The 22,083-nt window shown below is 31.6% G+C and overlaps 1 protein-coding gene across 2 annotated transcripts in view; it reads left to right on the forward strand.

Annotated features, from left to right (window-relative positions):
• The window catches only part of LOC143063975 (beta-mannosidase-like), a 32,001-nt gene that overhangs the window by 2,003 nt on the left and 7,915 nt on the right, over positions 1-22,083 (forward strand). Inside the window, exons 2-14 of one of the 2 annotated variants that reach the window (XM_076236454.1) lie at positions 2,061-2,198; positions 4,449-4,597; positions 5,787-5,986; positions 7,232-7,299; positions 9,379-9,551; positions 11,455-11,626; positions 13,640-13,806; positions 14,542-14,679; positions 15,242-15,321; positions 18,079-18,269; positions 18,969-19,148; positions 21,257-21,354; positions 21,665-21,812. In XM_076236454.1, the coding sequence (XP_076092569.1) occupies positions 2,061-2,198; positions 4,449-4,597; positions 5,787-5,986; positions 7,232-7,299; positions 9,379-9,551; positions 11,455-11,626; positions 13,640-13,806; positions 14,542-14,679; positions 15,242-15,321; positions 18,079-18,269; positions 18,969-19,148; positions 21,257-21,354; positions 21,665-21,812 (1,902 nt within the window). Of the gene's footprint in view, positions 1-2,045; positions 2,199-4,448; positions 4,598-5,786; positions 5,987-7,231; positions 7,300-9,378; positions 9,552-11,454; positions 11,627-13,639; positions 13,807-14,541; positions 14,680-15,241; positions 15,322-18,078; positions 18,270-18,968; positions 19,149-21,256; positions 21,355-21,664; positions 21,813-22,083 lie in introns of both variants that reach the window. The other variant, XM_076236453.1, reaches the window with a different exon arrangement.

Below are 22,083 nucleotides of genomic sequence, written 5' to 3' on the forward strand. Positions count from 1 at the left end.
CCCTTTTGTAACGTTGCGAGTCATACCACGTGTTTTGCACTGTTGACAATTATCTTCATTTTAATGTTTCATATGTTCATTTTGTAATATTAGGTACCAATTGTTCGATTTTAGGTTCCTCCACCATGTGATATACCTGACTTAGGTTTGGGGGACTAAAGACGAAGTATATATATTGCAAATAAAAAGAAGAACTTTCATATTATGATCCTTTACTTTGGATTCAAACGCCAAAAGAGGCTGATACATGTAATCATCACAACAATCATGGTTAAGACAATACAACGTTTCCGGAAAGTACGGATTCAACATACAGATATATAACAGAAGCATAGCCGTATTTTCTACCTGTCAGACAAAGAATCTTCAAAACGTGACTGTTATATGTTTTTTTGGCCATAATTATTACAAACAAGTGAGTTGAAATTGTCGTGGTTCTTATATAAATTGGTTGCTCAAAATCCCTTTATTTTTCTAAAACTTACACCTGAAAGTCAAATACTTTAGAGTAAAAACAGTAAAAAAATGTCTGACAGGACACTAGAAATTGCATGCGCTATTATGGCAACCATAAGCAGGATACACGATTCAGACAAAACAATTCGCGGGATCTAGGATCAGACCCCTCATTTTAATTAGGTCTTTCCACTTAACTGTGGAAAGACCTATTGAAGTGGAAAGATCTATTGTATTTGTTCTGATTATTTTTTTTTTTCTTCTGCCTAATTTTGTTCTTGCGATAAACATTTGTTTCACAGTATGTCGCTTAGATATTTTTCATATTGTATCGTATAGTTCAAGTGCTTTTAAATTTCACCCTGCTAAGACGAACAATTTTCTTTGTAAGAGTTATCTCCCCAAACACTGTTTTCCTTGTGACTACATCTCCTCCGTAACCATAAAAAAAAAGCGACAAATTTATTTTATAAAATTGCTCGTTATATCCTTCACATGATTTATTCTTGACCGAAGCCATATGAACACTTCATATGAGAGTTATTTCCACTTATGCTTGTGATTTAAGTGATATGTATTCCTATCTTGTAAACTATAAGTGATAGAGACCTGATTTGAGGATCTTTATCCAAAAAAAGAAAATAAGGTCAAGGTTAAAGGTCAAGGTTGAGTCCTCAATTTTGACTTTTCCTTGTTTTTGCATTTTTTCCAATTCTTTAAAAGATAGGTATAAAAGAACAAGTGCAAAATGTTTGCTTGATTGTTATGAAGATATGTTACAAATGGTTTACAAATGGTTTATAACAATCTGATGGCATCTTTTAGGAGTTAGTGCCCCTGAAATGTCTAATTATAAGGTTAATTGATTATTATTTCAACCAGTTTCATTATGAAGCCATTTGACCTTTTTAAAACGGTTGGGTGACATATGACCTTGAAAAATGACAACCGGAAGTGACCTTAAGAAGACTGGAAGTAATAATTTTTGCACTTTCAAGAAAAAGTACTCAGAATCCATATATTTTGTAATTTAAATACATTGACTGATCATTAAAGACTAGAATTGACCTTTGGTCAACCGGAAGTGGCCACTTATCTCCTGGTTTACAAATGTATATATATTTAGAAACTATATATTTTTGGAATCAGAGTGAAAGAAGCTATCATATGAGACCGGAAGTAACATTTACTACACAAAAAGTAGTACACTATCTCCCTTATTTCTCTCTACGTACATGTATATAGAAAACACTTATTAATTGCTTCAGTATAAAGAAACTTATGATTTGATGCAAATTTCGACTTTGAGTAAACAATAACTAGCTGCTTCTCAACAACTTTGAAAATTGATGTGGAAAGACATTCAATTGGTCAGACAACAATTGGTTTTTAATTAAGAATAGTGTTTTTTATGTATATATATAGTTGACTCTTGTAATTTCAAAGTCAGCCAAACCCAAGTATTATTTCAAGATACCCTTAGTTCAACTCAAACTAATACCAGAAGTTTGACAGACCAAGGGTCACAACTCTTGTTTATCTTGGTGAGGCTCAAATAAATTAAATGTGATTTTGTTTCTATAAAACAGATAATCTTTCAACAGTTCTTGGTACAGTACCAGGGAATGTCTATACTTCACTCATAAACAATAACCAAATTGATGACCCATACTACAGAGACAACGATGACAGATATAGATGGATTGCCAAAGATAACTGGTCTTATACCAAAAGTTTTCAAGGTAAGTAGCTAATTCTGCCTTTGTTTTTTTTTTCTTCAAAATATACAAAAGGAACAGAACAAATACAACAACATCTGTTATCCAGTTGAATTATACCATGTTTACAAAGCAAATAAAACTATTTATTAGAAAAGGAAAAAAGGGCCAAGTTGGTACATCATACTACATGTATATTTGAATTATTTACATCTGTTTCTTTGGCTTTTATTTAGTTTAAAAGGTTTATGAATATGTAGGTGCATAATTAAGTAATTAAGTATTTGTTTTCCATCTTTTATATATATATATATATATATATATATATATATATACAACTCGTCTAAACATCAACCCAACAATGTTAGATCTGTAAATTTGCTTTCGCAATATATATATATATAAACACGTTTATACTCAAATTAAAGTATACTGTGGATTCATTTATTTTCATGGGTATCAATTTTCGTTGATTGCTGAAAACTTGCATATTTGTGGATATTTGATTTCGTGGCTTTGCTAATATCTGTATACAAAACCCTTTTGAAAATATGTTAATTGTTGAACAGTTGAATATGTGGTTTACCTGTTCCCATGAAATCCATGAAAATTGGTATTCAACGAATTATAATGAATCCACAGTATATGGACTTTCATCATGTTCAAGATATTTTGAAATTAAATAAAAAAAAATCTCAAAACCGTAGATCTTTTTTTGTGTGTATTATCTAAGGTCACAAAGGTCACGAAGGTCATGAAGGTAATAAGTTTTCAACCTTGTTATCACTATTAAAATATCTTTGTAGTGTTTGTTAAACAATTGTAAAAACTACCCCAAACAACCAGTTGTCAATCATACAATAGTTTTAAGTTGAAAAAGGCCTTATAGTACATTAAATGATACTTTGTAGTGTTTTAAAATACAACTGTCATGTAAGGATTGTAATTATGCCCTGTAGATAAATTTACTGGTTTTCAACTTGATTGACAGCATGTCATCTCATCAATGGATTTCATTTTCACGAATGAAAAAATGAGGTGCTGTAATTGGGAGATGATTTTTACAAAGTAGAATCCTGACTATCAAAGACAGCAACTGAGACCTGATTTTTGTGTGTCTAATATACATGTGGTAGGTTCAACTGCTTCATGGCCCTCGCCATTTAAATTTCAGTGGCAGACAACCCTTATTGAAATATGGGCCTTGAGGTACTACTACTATGGCTATATTGTTTCGATATTACTTGAAAATTCTTGAATCATTTATCACAATTAACATGCAAATAAGTTGTGTGGCAATTTTCCCAGAATCTTTTGTTACAACAATTCTCTTCAAGACACCTTATTGCTATTTATTCCAATCTGGATAAGTTCTATAATAACACAACTTTTCCAAACCAGTTGAAGCTATATATTGCCCTGTTCAAAAAATGTATTGTGCATAAAACTTTTCAGAGAGACAGTTTTAAACTTTCGTCAATGCATCAAACAAAGCATATTTAATTAATCCAATTTGTCTTTTAAAAATTGCTTCATCCAAACTTTTTCTCCATGAGCTCATTGCTGATGACCTTTGTTTTTGCTATGCTTGACCTTAACAGGAAGTTGTCTAAGAAACTGTTTTTCCTGGATTTGACTTAATTCAGGTAGTGGATAAGGTGTGCATACTTGTGTTCTGATATCATTTGGCAATATTATCAAACTAAATTGTATATTGTTAGTCACATCATTTGATAATTTAATTTTGGATGTAACGCGTCTTCTGATTGGCTGACGTTATTTTGTTATGAGCCCATAGACATAATTTAATCATGTGACCGTGACGTAATCAACGTTTTTTCATGGTTTTCTACGGTTTAAAATGGAATTTAGAATTAAATTATAAGAAATGACTGTAATATTTTTTCTGTCTATTCGAAATAACATAAAAAATGTGGAGCACACTGTTAAATAACCCGCTACGCGTGTTATTCAGTGTGCACCAAATTTTTTATGTTATTTCTTCATAGACAGAAAAAGTATTACAGTCATTCCTTAATTAATTTAAAATACTCTACATTTATTTAAAATCTCTTGAAGGTAAAAGTTTTCATTGATAAATTCTCAGATCAAATGTATTTCATCCACTTCGTTTAGAGATCTGAACGATAGTTGTCTCATCATACCACATCTCCTTATATTTTATAATTTTTAATTGCACATATAAAATAATAAGGAAAAAGGATAAAAACTACACCACTATACTTTTATAAAAGCATTTTTTTTTCATTTCAGTGACATCTTCCATATTTTCATCGCAGTCACTTGTACTGGTTTGTGAAGGCCTGGATACAGTATCCCATGTTTTTATCAATGGAGTCACAGTGGGAACATCAGATAACATGTTTGTTAGATATGTGTTTGATATAAAGAAAGCTGCTAGGGTATGATTAAATTGTGTTCATCAGTTCATAAAAGTAATCATATATATATATCAATTACTACAAAATTACTTTTATATGATACTACATCAAGCTTATTATCTGTTTTATTTGGTTTTGATAAGATCTAATGATTTAATAAAGTATCTTCAATGTTTATGTGACAGACTTTTAGTCCTTCAACTGCCTTTAGTCTATTAGGTAAGGACAAGGTACGATAAGGCCTGTTTTTGGCCCCCCTATGTTCTCATTTTTCAAATTCTGTTATGGAAAGCTACTTCTTATGTTAAAACATTCCCTGATGTTTGAAGTTTGTTTGGATGAACTTCAAAACCACTAATTTTTGCAACTGGGTGAGGTGAGGGGGTATACTTTTTGTTACAAATATTGTAATTATCATTCATTTTGCAGGTGATTTTACAGCAAATTTTTATTTTTTTAGTGCCTGCGCCAACGTGACCAAGGAATAATTTTATTCCAATGTCATGAGAACTGTTTTTGCTGTCTAAATCATCGTAATTTTTTCTGGGTCACGTAGGCGCATGCTATTAAATTTTAAGAAACAATGGCCAAAAATCGTTATTTTCCCTTCTTTTGACGTTTTTGATGCCCTTTAACCCCCTAATCTCACCCATTTTCTGAAAATGTTGGTTTTGAATTCAAACAAACTTCAAACTTTAGGGAATATTTTAACGTGAAATGTAGCTTTCCAAAACAAAATTTAGAAAATGAGAAAATAGGGAGGCCAAAAATGGGCCTTATCGTACCTTGTCCTTTATCAGTTTGAGGTGTTTATGCCCCCACCTTAGCAGAGGGGCATTTTTTTTGTTTTAATGTTCAACCTACGATAGTTGAGGGCCATTATGTTTTTCTATCTTTGCATCCCTTTATTTGTCTGTCCTACTTCAGGTTTAAGTTTTTGGTCAAGGTAGTTATATCATGACAAGTTAACAGAAAAAGTTCAAATTTTGTTCTGATGATTTTGTGCCGAGTTATGGTCTTTGGACTTAGACAATTCACTCAAATAATCAGTTTTCCACAATTGTTTTCGTCATGCTTGATGATTTTGATTTAATGATTGGTATATAGTTTTATTATGACAAGTTACAGATCAAGTTAGAATTTTGTTTGGGTCTGATGATTTTGTGCAGAGTTATGGTCCTTGATACAGATATATTTTTAATTATTTTAGGTTGGGACAAATAATTTAACAATAGTTTTTTCATCACCTGTGAAGTATGCAGAAAGTGAATCCAAGTTATATCCTTATGCAGTACCACCAGTCGCCCTGGTACCAGAATACCATGGAGAAAATCATGTGCAGTTTATACGTAAATGTCAGTGTTCATTCAGCTGGGACTGGGGACCATCATATCCTGCAATGGGTATATGGTGAGCATAGTTTCAGCTTATATTTTAAATCTGATTTGCTCGATGGTCACGTGACACATATTAAAAAAAAATCACATTAAGCTAAAGTTTGAAAAAAAATCAGGTATTTCTTTATTATGCATTGAAAGTTTGATAAAATGATTTAAGAATATGGATGACAGTTAGTACTAAAGTGTTACAGTATTGCCGAAGATCCATGTTTTGAGTTCTAAAATATCATTCTGAACACAAAAAGAAAACATTCCATTATGACAACAAATATGGTTGACCTATTGCTTAAAGTGTCTGATAAACTAACAAAACAAGGAAAACTTTAAATTTTGACTAATGAACAATGGAAATAAGGTCAAGGTCAAATGAAACTGGCCAGACAGACATGTACACTTTACAATCATTGCAAACAGCAAATATGGAGGCTTTAAGTTTCTGCAAAATAGACCAAACCACATAAACTTAACATTGTCCAATGAACCATGAAAAAAAGGTCAGATAAAACCTGTAATACAAACATGTACATCTTAAATCATGCCATTCACCAAATAGAAGCTGATTTATTGCTTAACCTTTCTATGAAATTGACCAAAACACAAAACTTAACATTGTCCAATGACAAAAGATTAAGGTCAAATGAAACCTGCCATAGATACATGTACATCTTATTATCATTTCAAACACTAAATATAGTTGACCAATTTCTTATAGTATCTTTGATGTGGACTTGACCAAGAAAATTTAACCTTTATCAGTTATCCATGAAATGATGTCAAGGTCAGATGAACTCTGTCTGATGGACATGAAGACCTTGCAATGATCTCATATACCAAATATTGTTATCCTATCTGCCTATTGCTTGTAATAAGTGAGTATTTCACATGACCAAATATTTTAAATTTTTTTCATGCAGTTGCTGACCCATTAGTCATGTGAAATTGTGTATCTGGCAGGGTTCATATGACCTTGACCTTAATGCATGTTCAAGGTTCATGTGTCAATGTTAAGTTTTACATAGTTGCTCAAATGCCATAAGATAAGTTTAAATATATTTTGTGTAATATGAATGTGTCCTTTTTTTGAAGAATAATTAATTTGTTTTTATTTCCTGTTGAATTAAGGTCATCCATTCCTTAATTTTATATTGAAGGTTCTATTTCTGGTGGAGAATTGTCCATGTTGGATTCATAAATATATATTTTCCATCTGACATGAATTCTTGAATTAATCTTAAACATTTGTTTTCTTTTACAGGAGAGATATTTATATTCAGGGTTATAACAATGCAGTTATTAGAGATGTTACAGCTGAAACTTTAAAAGGTACTTGGGCATTTACACCAATTTTAACAGAGTCCTATTTCAACTTTATTCAAACATTGCTAAGTGGTTGAGTGGTTGCACATAGTTCAAAAAAATTTATCTCCTTTTTGTCGAGCCTGCAACTTTTGTTGCAGAAAGCTCGACATAGGGATAGTGATCCGGCGGCGGCTACGGCAGCGGCGGCGGTGTTAGCTCACTTCTTAAAAGCTATATATTTTAGAAGGTGGAAGACCTGGATTCTTCATATTTTGTATATAGATGCCTCATGTTACGAAGTTTCCGTCAGTCACATGTCCATTGTCCTTGACCTCATTTTCATGGTTCAGTGACTACTTGAAAAAAAAGTTCAGATTTTTTGTAATGTTAAATTCTCTCTTACTGTAAGTAATAGGATAACTATATTTAGTATGTGCGTACCTTGCAAGGTCCTCATGCCCGTCAGACAGTTTTCACTTGACCTCGACCTCATTTCATGGATCAGTGAACAAGGTTAAGTTTTGGTGGTCAAGTCCATATCTCAGATACTATAAGCAAAAGGTCTTGTATATTCAGTGTATGGAAGGACAGTAAGGTGTACATGTCCAACTGGCAGGTGTCATCTGACCTTGACCTCATTTTCATGGTTCAGTGGTTATAGTTAAGTTTTTGTGTTTTGGTCTGTTTTTCTCATACTTTATGTAATAGGTTTACTATATTTGTTGAATGGAATGATTGTAAGGTGTACATGTCTAGCGGGCAGATGTCATCTGACCTTGGCCTCATTTTCATGGTTCAGTGGTTATAGTTAAGTTTTTGTGTTTTGGTCTGTTTTTCTCATACTTTATGCAATAGGTTTACTATATTTGTTGTATGGAATCATTGTAAGGTGTACATGTCTAGCGGGCAGATGTCATCTGACCTTGACCTCAGTTTCATGGTTCAGTGGTCAAAGTTAAGTTTTTGAGTTTTGGTCTTTTTATCTAATACTATATGTCATAGGTCAACTATATTTGGTGTAGGGAAATATTTTATGATCTATATGTCAGTCGTGCAGGTTTTATTTGACCTTGACCTGGTTTTTATGGTTCATTGCTCAGTGTTAAGTTTTTGTGTTTTGGTCTATTTTCGTAAACTATAAGCAATAGGTCAACTATATTTGTTGTATGGAAGCATTGTTAGCTGTACATGTCTGCCTGGCATATGGTTCAACTGACCTTGACCTCATTTTCATGGTTCATGTTAAGTTTATGTGACAGTCGTAATAAAGCTTTATATTTAGGAGTATCAACATAATATCAATGATTAGTAAAGAAGGCGAGACATTTCAGTGTGTGCACTCTTGTTAAGACTTATTTAAAAAAAGAATTATTCAGCTTTACAACAGGGGCGGATCCAGCCATTTTAAAAAGGGGGGTTCCTTACCTAGGACAAAATGTTGGTTCCAACTACATGTACCCTTTCAAATGCATTGATCGTTTAAAAAAAGGGGGGTTCTAACCCCTGGGACCCCCTCCCCCCTGGATCCACTACTGTACAAGATATGAATCATTTAAAATTAAATTCATTAAAAAGTACCTAGTTTTTAGTCCTTTGTAATCTGACATATTCCTGTCTAAATTCAGTGTTTTAACTAGGTATTTGAATTATGAACCAAATGTATTATTAATTTTTATTAAAAAAAAATGAATAAGTCATTGTTTTACCTGTTTAAGAATTATGTTCGCAGTTTGAATCAATAAAAGAAATGGTTCTTTATAGTGACTCATTGTTTCACTTTTCAATTTAACATTCCTTTTCAAAAACTGAATATGTGCAAGCCATCTCCAACTATGGGTAAACTTAAAGGTTGTATGCATACATTTTGGTTTGTATAAACTAGGATGCCAGTAGTTCATTTGAATATATGAGTTGTTAAGTAATATTACTACTGGGCTAGTGAATTATTAAATGCATTATGACGTATTTATGGTGTTCTAACTGCTCAAGTATCACATTTGTTACATCTGTTTATTCTCAAAAAATAAGTGGCAAATTTAGACTTAGCTCATGGCATTGATGTAGTATAGATCACAGTGAAAAATATTTATCTTGTTTTTATAGGTAAAGACGGAACATGGCAATTAAGTATAGAAGTTTTTGTGGAAATACCTCATAATGCTACAGTTAATGGTAAATTGGAAGCTAAATTAGACTCAACTCCAGTATCTTTAACAGTTCCAGTAACATTTAATGAAAAAAATAAGAGTGCTGTTATGCAAATTAATATTCCTAAGGTTAGTAATTTCTGATACATGCTGGAAGGATCTGTACATGGAAAGACAATTGTTTGATACTTAAGGCAGCAGTGTCATCAGCATTTAGCTACATACAGTCTTTATACATTTGTTAAACACAAATTACTTCATGGAATTAAATGAAACATAGACAGAAGTTTTTTCAATTATAAAAAAAAGCAGTATAAAAAGTAAAATCATGAATATGTTTTCAATTTTTTCCTTGTCTGTCTTTCAGTCAAAATTATTATACAGTCCACCAACAATATTTTTCCAAAATCATACATTTTGCAAAATTATCTAGAATATCTTTTGATGTTCATCTTGGTTGTCTAAATCTTTGAATGGCCTCATGATAGCCTGCTCACCTTAAGTGCTGGCCTGTCCTCCTGGTAACTAATAAATTGTGAACAAGCATGTTAAAAAAGTCCAGTTCAGCATGTCTGTCAAGTACAAAGTACCGGTAGCTAGTTGTATGTTTATATTACATTATTATGTTCTCATCCTCAATATGCATCCAATGGTACTGTACTGGCATTGTATGTTCAATACCCAGCCCGGTTAAACCATAGACATTAAAATTGGCAGTTGCTGTTTCTCTTCTAAGGATGCAGCATTTAATAGTAATAGCAAAGACTCGTCCACCCGGAGTAAGAACAAATTATCTGGGAAGGTAAAATTTCTTCGTGCAAACTGTTACCTTGTGAACTAGCATGCTAATAAATTTATCTAGAAAGAAGCAGGGTTTAAGTTCATACTACATCATGTTCTTGTCCTAAATATCCATCTAGTACTGTGCTTGCCTTGCACGATAGATGCTGTGTGTTTGATCCCTGGCTGGGTCAAACCAAAGATATTCTAATTGGTATTTGCTGCTTCTCTGCCAAGTATTTAAAGTTGCATTAAGGATATATAAAGCTAAGAATTGAATTGATACATTATTATTTTTGTTCCATTACAGTTCAGAAATGATTGAAAAAAATCACTTACTTTGCAATTCCAATGACCAGATAATGGCTACAATCCTTTTCTATCGATCTACCGTGGATACACTTAGACATAATTTATACATCCTGAGGTTGCATAAAGCTGGGAAATATTTCCATGTTGTTTGTTGACATTACTTTAACAAGTTCTAGATGCTGGCTGATTTCAAATACTATAAATTCTACACTGTATTAATATACTGACAAAATGTTTTCATACTATTACAAGATACAATCATTCTATTTTAAACGCTTCTTCTTTATACATGTTTTTCCTTTTTTTGAGACAAATTTCTGTTCACATATGGGAGCTGTTTTTCTGTCATAAATTTTCAACTTTTATAAAAACAGAGGCGGATTTGGGGGGGGGGGGGGGGCAGGGGGATCGGGCCCCCCTTTTCTGGGAAAAATTTGGTTGATCATAAAGGGAATCACTGACCAGAGCGGACCCCCTCTTAGGCAATCAGTGGGCCACCAATATCAAAATGTCTGGATCCTCCACTGAAAAATTCCACATTTCTTCTACTGAAGTTATGGTCTCTTGAGAATTAGTCTACTGTTTTAGTTCCATACATTTTTTGCTTGGTTGCACAAGGTGCAAAATCGGCTTAGGGTATGATGATGTCCAGCTGATTGGTGTGTGGACAGATAATGAAAGCCTGTACCCTTAAACTTCACAGAAAGATAACATGCATATTGAAGTTGTTCACCTGTTATTATGGAATAGTTCAAGGAATTTTAAAGACTAATATGGAACTGGGTCATTTTAGCAAATTCACAGACTACAGTACCAATATTGTTTAATTATAAACTCTTACATTTTTTCACATTGAAAAATCTAAGAAAGTTTTCCATTGTTTAATTAACATTCTGTACAAGCTAAGCCATTTGAGTCTGTGACCCTTTTTTAAATACAGAACGTCAATATTAAAGAATGGTGGCCAAATGGTTATGGAAACCAGACACTGTATAAATTATACACATTCTTTACTGGTAGTGATGGTCAAGAAATGGTTGGTAAAAGTATAAATATAGGCTTCAGGACTGTTGAAGTGGTAGAAGATTTTGTGTCCAATGACCACTCTCAAGGTAAGATAACAGTATAACAGGGTTTCTCTTTTAAATTGCTTTACATTTGTCATTTCCGGGCCTTTTATAGCTGACTATGCGGTATGGGTTTTGCTCATTGTTGAAGGCTGTATGGTGACCTATAGTTGTAAACAACTATGCCATTTGTTCTCTGGTAGAAAGTTGTCTCATTGACAATCATACCACATCCCTTTATTTTTATATAAACAAATTTATTAATATAAGTTTGTGATGATTGCTGAAATACTAAAAATAAGCCTTGGGTGGCTAAGATTCAAGTCCTGCAAATCTTGTTATTGAGTCTGATTATTGGGAAATCATTACTTTTTGTGAAATACTTGTTTTCATTTTTAAACCACAAATGAAAAAAGTCAAAAAAATATTAATTTTCTTAATGTTAATTGTAAACTAACCTTGGAAAAACCACAAAACAAAATATTCATGAAAATACAATTGTTCAATATCCTAAATCCACGTAAATTGGTACCCCCAAATAAAAATAAATGTACAGTACCCAAGTTGACATGGTTGCTTAACTGAATAAATCTCTCTATCCTGCATTCAGCAAACTATTGTACAAATAACAGGTACACAAATAAATTTTTGCTTTATTTGTACTTGTTGTACAAATAAAGTCTCCTGTTACCCCGCTTCCATGTTGAGCAAGTGGTAATGTGGATATTTCTTTTTCTGTACCAGTTCATTTTAGGGTCCTCTTCGCGGTTTGCGTTTAAACCATGTTGATTTCTAATTCTTTGAAAAATTAGAGACAATGATTTAGATTTTGATAATTAAAGTTTCAAGTGTTTGAAGAAAATTTCAGGATAAAAACAATATATGTACATTGTCGGAAAATATAAAATTTATTTGTACTCGCTGTTTTTAAACCTCATACATAAATTTTATATTTTCCAACAATGTACATATATTGTATATGTGTTTTACAGCAGTCATAAGATTGGAATAATTTTTTTATATCTTATAACTTATTAAATTATTTGATGTAGTGTAACTAAAAATATTTTTCCCCTGTTTTTCCTGTTTTTCTTATGCTTCTCAATTTGCAATTTCAAACTTAATCGTTTTTGTTTCGCCTTGACAGAGTCAAAAGCAAAACATAGATATGCATAGGCAATGATCTGTCAACAATGTAATAGTTTGTGATTAGGTCAGTTTTATAGGGACCAAATAGTGGTAGGCCAATGATATTTGGTATACAGTTGTTATAGCATTGACACATCTCCAGGTTGAAACTATTACCTAAATTTCAAAGTAAATTTGAATTAGCAAATAAGTTCAGAGGATAAAATTTGCCATAAAGGAATTGTTAATATTTAAGGTTTATAAGTTTATAAGAATAAAACCGTTGTCTCAACCTATAACATTTGATAAAGGGATGATACATAATTTTTTGTTTTGAATAGACTATTTTCATATTACCTACTTTTGAAAAGGTAGTTTATATTTTTTTCAACATATTACCGACTCTGTGGTAGGATATTCTGGTACTCTTGTCAAGAAAGAGCAGCTTAAAGAAGTAAAATCAGGCTTACAATCAGTACAATTTGTGGTGAAAACTAACTGTTTTATGTTTTTTATTCACGACAAAATCATCGGAAAACAGTAAACTTTCCCACCAAGTTGCACCAGTTATATGTTTGATTTTACTTCTTTTTGTAGCTCTTACTTAACCTAGTACCAGGATGTCCTACCACAGAATATTTAACCTGTCGAAAAATTATATAATCCAGAGTTAAAAGTTGGTGATATGAAAATAGTCTATTGTCACTAGTTGAATTTCATCCAATGTATTTAGTACTTATATTAGATCTGAAGTTGAAATGGTAACAATATCATAATGGCTTTTAGATTTTAGCATATTAAACTCATTGACTGAAAATGTTTATCAGACTTTTAATTCATGATTAAGAGCAGTAATTCAAAATTGATAAACAACTTATAATTTCAATAACCAAATTTTATTCATAATAACTTGTACTTAATTATTTTTAGGTACAACCTTTTACTTCAAGATAAATGATCAGCCAGTATTCTTCAAAGGTTCAAATTGGATTCCTGCTGATAGTTTCTTGGATAGAGTCTCAAAGTCTAGGATAGAGAATTTATTACAGTCTGCTAAAGATGCTAACATGAATGTTTTGAGGGTCTGGGGAGGAGGCGTGAGTGAAAATCTTTTAATTTTTATTGTTTTACGTGCTTCCTCTATTTCAACACAAGGAGTGAACATTTTTAACCTACACAAATTATTTTTTTACTGGATCAGAAATATTTTTATTTGTTATCTCCCTTAGTGATTCTGATATACATATATATATATATATGTACAATATTAAGTCAATGTGAGAAAAATATAAACTTTTTTGTATGAGGCTGAGAAACTGGGGGAGGGCAAAGTTATACTGAGCCCTTTCTCAGATTTGTGTCTAATACTAAAAAGTTTATATTTATATGACATTGACCTAATATTGTTTTTATACTGCAACTTTAATTAATTCATTTATAGCTTTTTAAATCGTAATCGTATGTCAAACTTATTTTCATCTTTTAATGAACCCCTGATTGTGAAGAAAGTGTTTCATGATGAAATTGACATTGCTATAAATATAGCTGTGATACTATATTTAGGAAATACACACAACTAGCTATATTATATAGTTGCAGTTTACATTATTTTAACTTATACTTGTTTACTTAAGAAAATAAAAAAATATTCCTGACTTCACTAATTTCTCTAATAGTGTGTTTGATAATTGTATGGATATTTGTCTGATATTTTAAAAATACTTCCTTGAACCCATTTACACTTGATAAAAATCAAAATTTGATGAAAGAAAATACAACTTCTACAAATTATTTTATAGTTCATAAAATCAGAATTCCTTTTCATACTTCAGATATATGAAATGGAAGAGTTTTATGACATTGCAGACAGATTAGGAATAATGATATGGCAAGACTTTATGTTTGGATGTTCCATGTATCCTACTGATCCAACATTTCTCAATAGCGTGACTGAAGAAGTCACTCATCAGGTATAATATAGATGGTCTTATTAATCTTCCGTTGGTTCAAATAAAAATATGTTATTGCAAACCAAATGAAAGTTTTCCACAGAGTCATCTCCTCTTTGTCAATCTATTTAAACTTTTGTAAATTCTTTTGTCCCATTGAATAAATACTATATCTATTGTTCTGTCTGTAGTTTATTTATTGGGACCTTAAATTTCTTCTAAGAGAAATCTATCACTCATTGATTAATTTACCTGAGTAAAAACAAATCTTATACATAAACAAAAATACATGTTTTATACTCAAAAAATGCATTTGATGTTATACTTATTCATTATTAATAATATATATAAAAATATAAAACATACACCTCTTTGCTATTCTCTAGATAAACTACTAAATTATGTCCATAAGCAGAGTTAATCATAAGCAAAGTCTTGTAAGTTGATCCTAGTAATGATCTGTGTGATACTTAACTTTGTAGCTTCGTTCCTTAGCTTATCATTTGTATTTTATGTACTTTAATCTGTAGCTTCGTTCCTTAGATTATCATTTGTATTTTATGTACTTTGATCTTTTCTTAAGGTTAGAAGGCTGAAGCACAGACCATCCATAGTTATTTGGAGTGGTAATAATGAAAATGAAAAAGCGCTAAGACAAAGCTGGTATGTTTATATTTACATGCAGTCAGATGGTTTAAGTTCATGATGTGATTGTAATCTCAAAATTGTCTTTTGATTTTTTAAGTCAATCGGTTATTCAGTAATTGTAAACATTTAAAACAATCTTCTCTTCTGAAACTACTGGGTAAAATGTTACCATACTATACCTGAATGATTATTAGAATTACTAGTTAAAAACTGTATCCAGGGATATGACCGTTGGTTTTCTTGTTTGAATGGTTTTACACTAGTCATTTTTGGGGCCCTTTATAGCTTGCTGTTTTTGGTGTGATTCAAAGTTCTGTGTTGAAGGCCGTACTTTGACCTATAATGGTTTACTTTTACAAATTGTGACTTGGATGGAGAGTTGTCTCATTGGAACTCATACCATATCTGCTTATTTCTATATATGATCCATCAATAAACATGGCCACTGTTGCTGAGAATAGAACATAGGAGTAAAATGCAGTTTTTTGGCTTATATCTCAAAAACTAAACCAGTTAGAGCAAATCTGATATAAGCTACAACATATGATTAGGTCAAAGTCTATCTCCTTTTAATTTTTTCAGAAAAGAGGGACAACCTATTTTGGAGTTAAACCCCTTTATTATTTTGTTTTACAAATTTCACAGTTATAGTTATTATCTTGCAAACTATAACAGATAGAGAGAAATTTTAACAGTAGAAATAAATAAAACCATAAGATCTGCTAATGAGTCAGCTTGGCATATACATCAAATGACACCGTATATGAGCTATTTTGGCTCTAAATGATGATATTTACCATATCCCCCCTTTTTTCATGGTTGATAGAGAGAATCTTTCAATAATATAAATTTGAAACAAAATATAATCTACAAATAAGTCAAAATGAATGAATCGTTAATTTTCCCCTTCTAGGAGTTGTTGCCTGACTGAAAGATTAATTTTACTCAGTTGTCACATTTTTTGCAGAAACTATTATAAATAGTGAGAAATTGTAAAAAGCAACAGGGTTTATCAAAATAGGATGTTCAAATATGTTACACTGCTGATATCATTAATTGAACACAAAGATGAACTATTACCCTTGAAAGATGATTTTTGTTTTCCATTTTTGCAGTTTCTATAGTATCTATAATAGATAGAAGGATAAAGTCAAAAGGTTTAAAATATTCAGGATACAATCTTAAAATCAGTCATTATGGACAAAATTTTTCAACCAACTCCTTATTATTTCTTCAGAATGATGATTTTTAACTACATGTATTTGTTTGCCTTTTTGTCAAAAACTACATGAGTTATAGAGAGAAACTTTAAAAAGCATAATAAGATTGGCAAGTAAGTCAACATAGCTTTATTGCAATTAAATGATTTTTATTAATCTCAAAAACTTTTAAGAGATAGATATAAACTGTAAACAGCAAAAATTATCATGAATACAAGACCTACAAAAAAGCTCCTACCCCAGTAAATAACATCTTCAATTAAGCAAACATAACTAATATCAAAATGGCAAATATATTTACAAGGTGAACCCTTCTGGCTCTTGGTAGTACAAAAAAATATATCTTGTTCATCTCTCTAATAGTTCATATACAATTAACATTATCTTGAGGATCGTTCAATGAATAAAAAGAAAGCAGATTAAGTCAGCTTTTACAACTGAAACCATTAAACAACAACCAACAGTGAAACAAATAATAGATGATCAAGTAAATATTTTTATTCTTAACAAAATATGCAACAAATAATATATCAAGTTACTGCAAGCATTTGACATCAATAAAAAATCAGTTATATATTTTTTTGATGCTTGCCTTAAAACACAGAAAACATACATACATAAAGCGCACCTGAGTATAACAAGCAGGGACAAAGACAAAGAAAAAAGCCTGTAGTTTATTTATTGGTACATGTTAACCAATATTCCTGCAAGATGTCAGTTCTTTTTTGAATTATTTTCAAGAACAGTGTTTACATGAAACCTCCATGTCTCAGGTGGAACTCATATAAACTAAGGTAAAGTCCCTAGAAGATTGTTGTTCCCCCTCAGACCTATTTATTTCAATACTCTACAATTAAATCGAGATTGAACTGTCTTCTATCTTAAAACCTCATCTTATGTAATGGAGTTTTGCCACTGTGCTTTTTGTCAGTTCCTCAGTCATCTGGAACTGCCTGATAAGATATAAATATTTTGCAATTCCTCATGTATAACATATATTATGCTTTATTTCAAGACTTCAGACATCAGGTTCTGGGGCATGGTGCACCTGATATTACCTCCAGCTTATGGTGGGGTTCAAGTTGCTCAGTCTTTAGTTTTCCATCTTGTGTTTTGTGTACAATTGTTTGTCTGTTGGTCTTTTTCTTTTTTATCCATGGTGTTGTCAGTTTATTTTCGATTTATGAGTTTGAATGTCCCTTTGGTATCTTTTGTCTCTCTTTTTGAATGTTGTGGCTTCATTATTCTAAGCAAGTTGCCAGTTTTGGCATTTATAGGTGAATCATAAATATAAGTGTTAAGTTGATGAAAGAGCTATCTCCCTCTAGCATTGAACTGTTTTGAATTCAGGAAAAAAACAGGAATCAATAAATTTAAGTAATGTCTTTATTTGAGTATGACCGATTTGTTATAATATCCAAATGGTATTTGAATTAAATCAGTTAAGGTATTTTTTAAAACAAAGTCATTCCACTAAAGAGGTTAAATAAAGGACAGTAGTTGCAATTTTATAACTACATATAATTATATATTTTGAGTGTTTTTTTTTTAGGTATAACACTGATGTGAATTTTACACTATACTATAATGACTACATCAAGTTATATAAAGATGTGATTTATAAAGTTGTACAAAAGGAAGACCCAAATCGTCCATTTATAGCCTCTAGTCCAGCTAATGGCAAGGAGAGTATGGCTGAAGGATGGGTTGCCAAAATGCCTTGGGATGAACATTATGGAGATAGTAAGTTATTTTATTTGAAAATAGATTTGAGATCAATATTTATAAGATAGCTACGCAACAATGTTTCAAGAATCAAATAACGAACATATAGATTTATCATAAGCCTTTGAAAAATTAGTAGCTGATTAGTAGTGCTACATTGTATTGATATGTTTAAGAAAAGTTAAAGATACCAAAGGGACATTGAAACTTGTAAGTCAAAAATAAACTTACAATCCCATGGTTAAAAAAGGAAAAAGAGCAAACAGACAGGCAAACAACAGTAAACATGACACAACATAGAAAACTTAAGACTGAGCAACAAGAACCCCATCAAAATCTGGGGCTGGTCTCAAGTGATCTTGAAGGGTAAACATCCTGCTCCATAAGTGTCAACAGATAAGTATGTTATTCTGAATATGCATTATTTAATATAAGTATATCACACTGAAAGAAAGAAGGAAGACACCAAAGAGACCCATTGGTGGTTTTCAGCTGGTGTCTGCTCATTGGTCAGGTTGTTGTTTCTTTGACATATTCCCTATTTTCGTTTTTAATCTTATTCAAATTTATGAGTCAAAACATACTGGCAACACCATGAAAACTTAAAATGACAAATAACAATACATGGTATACAAAACACAATAAAAAAAAAAATATGCTAGTAGTAATTTTCCTTTAAAAAACATTAACTTTAACATGTTTACTTTTCTATTGTAGTACATGAATACAAATACATGGATCCATTCTTCATGCCGTCCTCGTATAGAATACCACGGTTTTCGTCAGAATATGGTCTGCAGTCACTACCATCATATGAGTCTCTGAATGCTGTCCTAAAAGATTCAGATATGTATTACTGGTCTGATATGCTAGAACACAGGCAACATCATCCTTTTGGTATTACATTTGTTTTTTAATTTCCATACAATATCTAATTATAAGCGTATTCCCATATTTTTCATAAAGCAACCAATAGTATATATTTATTTTTAGTGATTATTGATGACTGAAAAAGAATAACTGATGCATAATTGATGAACAATACTCTCATCTATTGTACAACAATTCAACTAAAAATTTTGTGGATATAAAGCATGCATTGTTTACATTGTCTTATTGGGGCCTTTTATAGCTGACTATGCGTTATGGGCTTTGCTCATTGTTGAAGGCGGTACGGTGACCTATAGTTGTTAATTTCTGTGTTATTTTGGACTTTTGTGGATAGTTGTCTCATTGGCAATCATACCACATCTTCTTTTTTATATGACATCAAATTATACCTCGTTTCTTTCAGTAAATGAACATGTTAGTTTTCCTTGAGTATTATATAGCAGCATCACTTTTTTTTAATTGTTAAAAATCTTTAGATCTTCATAGTGGAACTATTTAAGATACACTATGAGGGCTGAATGATTTTATATGTAATTTGAAAAAAAACTCTATTAATTACTGTATTACTAATATCAAAAAGAGATAGTTTTACAGCCAAATCAATAATATGTAATTGTGATTTTTAGCTTAACGAAGATTATTTCTCTTTTCCAACATTTTACTTAATTTTTACTCATCTTACATTTAATCTTCAGCTTTCTTTTCAAAAAACATAAGGGCTATTCCAGAAAAAAAAATGTATGGGGGGGTTGGAAGGCAGTTTTTGTCAGCACCCGCCACCCAGACAATTGTAATTGAGAATTATAGTGCATTATAGTGTGAAAAGTTGCTCTGATACCCATTACCCATGTATTATCAATATAATGTGCCTTCCAACTCCCCCTACATTTTTTTCTTTAATAGCCCTAACAATAATTGAATAACTTTTGATTTGAAACCTTGTTTAGAACAAATAACTCAATAACTGTCATAATAATGGAACTTTTCAAATCCAAATCAAATTTATTTAAACCAGTGATCCTGATGATCCAATGTTCCAGTAATTAACAGGAAGTGACTGTAAAGAGTCCTTGCTTCATTCTAACAACTTTCACTTGAACAATGGACTAAAGATTATGCATATATCCAAAAATTTGAAAATCAAGGATGTTATAAAAGACCTAAACATAAGAAGTGCCATATGACCAAAAGTTCTAAAATAAAAAGTTAAATTCATCTGATGTCAACTTTGCCTGAGAGAGTTGCGATAGAAGGGAAAAAGATACCAAAGGCACATCCCATCTCATAACTTGAAGACAAACTGAAAAATACCATGGCAAAAAAAATATAAAGCAATGAAAAGACCACAATCTACAAAACACAACATAGAAAACTTAGTTTTGCTCATGTCAGTGCAAATTGTGTGGTGTAATGTTTGAACTAAAGAAGACAGATTTGTGGATCCGTCTATTTTTCGTGGATAGCAATTTTCGAAAATTAAACTTACATATTCATGGATATTTGATTTCTTGGTTATTCTGAAGTCTGCATACAAGCCTATAGAAAATTTGTTATTCGGTTAAAATCTGTATCCATGAAATCTACGAAAATTGGTATCCAACAAATAATAATGAAACTACAGTATATCTAAATGAAACTTTGGTTACATTGTGTACTTTTATTGTATGAATTATGCATGTCATTTCCATTAAGACTTGGTCAATTTCTTTGAAAAATGAAAGAAGTTCTTGTATTTAATATTTTGTTTGCAAAATCTCAGCTTAACGTTGATCGGACAGGGGTAGGCTAGCCATGTTGAGTCAGTTGATAGGGTCAAATGCATCAGAGATGAAGTGTATGATAAGCCTTCTGCAGAAATACTAACACTGTGGATTCATATATTTTTCGTGAGTACCAATGATCATTTAATGAGGAAAACTGACACTTTTGTGGATATTTCTTTTCGGGGTTTTGCTAAAGTCTGCATACAAGCCAGTGAAAAATTTACAGTTTGTTAAGTATTTGAATTTGTGGTGAACCTGTACCCACGAAATCCACGAAAATTGTTATCCAACGAATATTAATGAATCCACAGTACATCAACAAAATACTTTTGATTTTGTTTCTATTATTAGGTATGGTTGAGATGATGGCAGAAGTTATCATGTACTTACGTTTACCAAACAACCCTGATAAACAGAAGTTATTTATGGACCAGATTTATGTGACACAGGTAAGTTAATTGTGGGTCTCATTGGGGTCTAAGTGTGACGAGGGATTGTCGATTTTTTTGTAAGCATGACACATGAAAGTCAAATTATTGTACCGTGAAAACAGGAAATGAAGTCTAGCAGGACACAGGAAATTACCAAAAAAATGAGAATTGTTTATATACATAGTGTAAGCAAGATACAGGAATCTGATAAAACAGTAAGCAGGATCAAGGATCAGAACCCCCCAATGAGAACCTCTTAATTAAGTGATTTTGATAAACAGTTGCAGTTTCATAGCATTGACAGAAAAAAACTGAAATATTTTTTCAGATTGACCAGGCAATAGGTATGAAGACAGAAACTGAACACTATAGAAGATGGCAGAATAAACTTGATGATAAAGGCAGAGGCCTTACCATGGGAGCTATGTACTGGATGCTTAATGATATTTGGCAAGCTCCCACATGGTCTTCACTTGGTAAGTTTACATTCAGTTCGAATGTTGTGGATGCTAAATAGTAGGGTGCTCAGTGATGAATTTAAGTTATTGGATAACACAAAGCTAATATTTATTGCAAAGTATAGGAAAATCACTATATTTAACAATCATGATTGTAGTTGTAATTTCCCATGGTCACAATTTTCTAAATTTTGTGTTTTTACAGATCTGGAGCACCCTCAGATACTGTATTGTATGGGAAATCTTTAACATGAAAAATAAAATTTTTACATTCTTAGTTGGTGGTGAA

Source organism: Mytilus galloprovincialis, chromosome 2 (genome assembly GCF_965363235.1).
Source record: "Mytilus galloprovincialis chromosome 2, xbMytGall1.hap1.1, whole genome shotgun sequence".
NCBI lineage: Eukaryota > Metazoa > Mollusca > Bivalvia > Mytilida > Mytilidae > Mytilus > Mytilus galloprovincialis.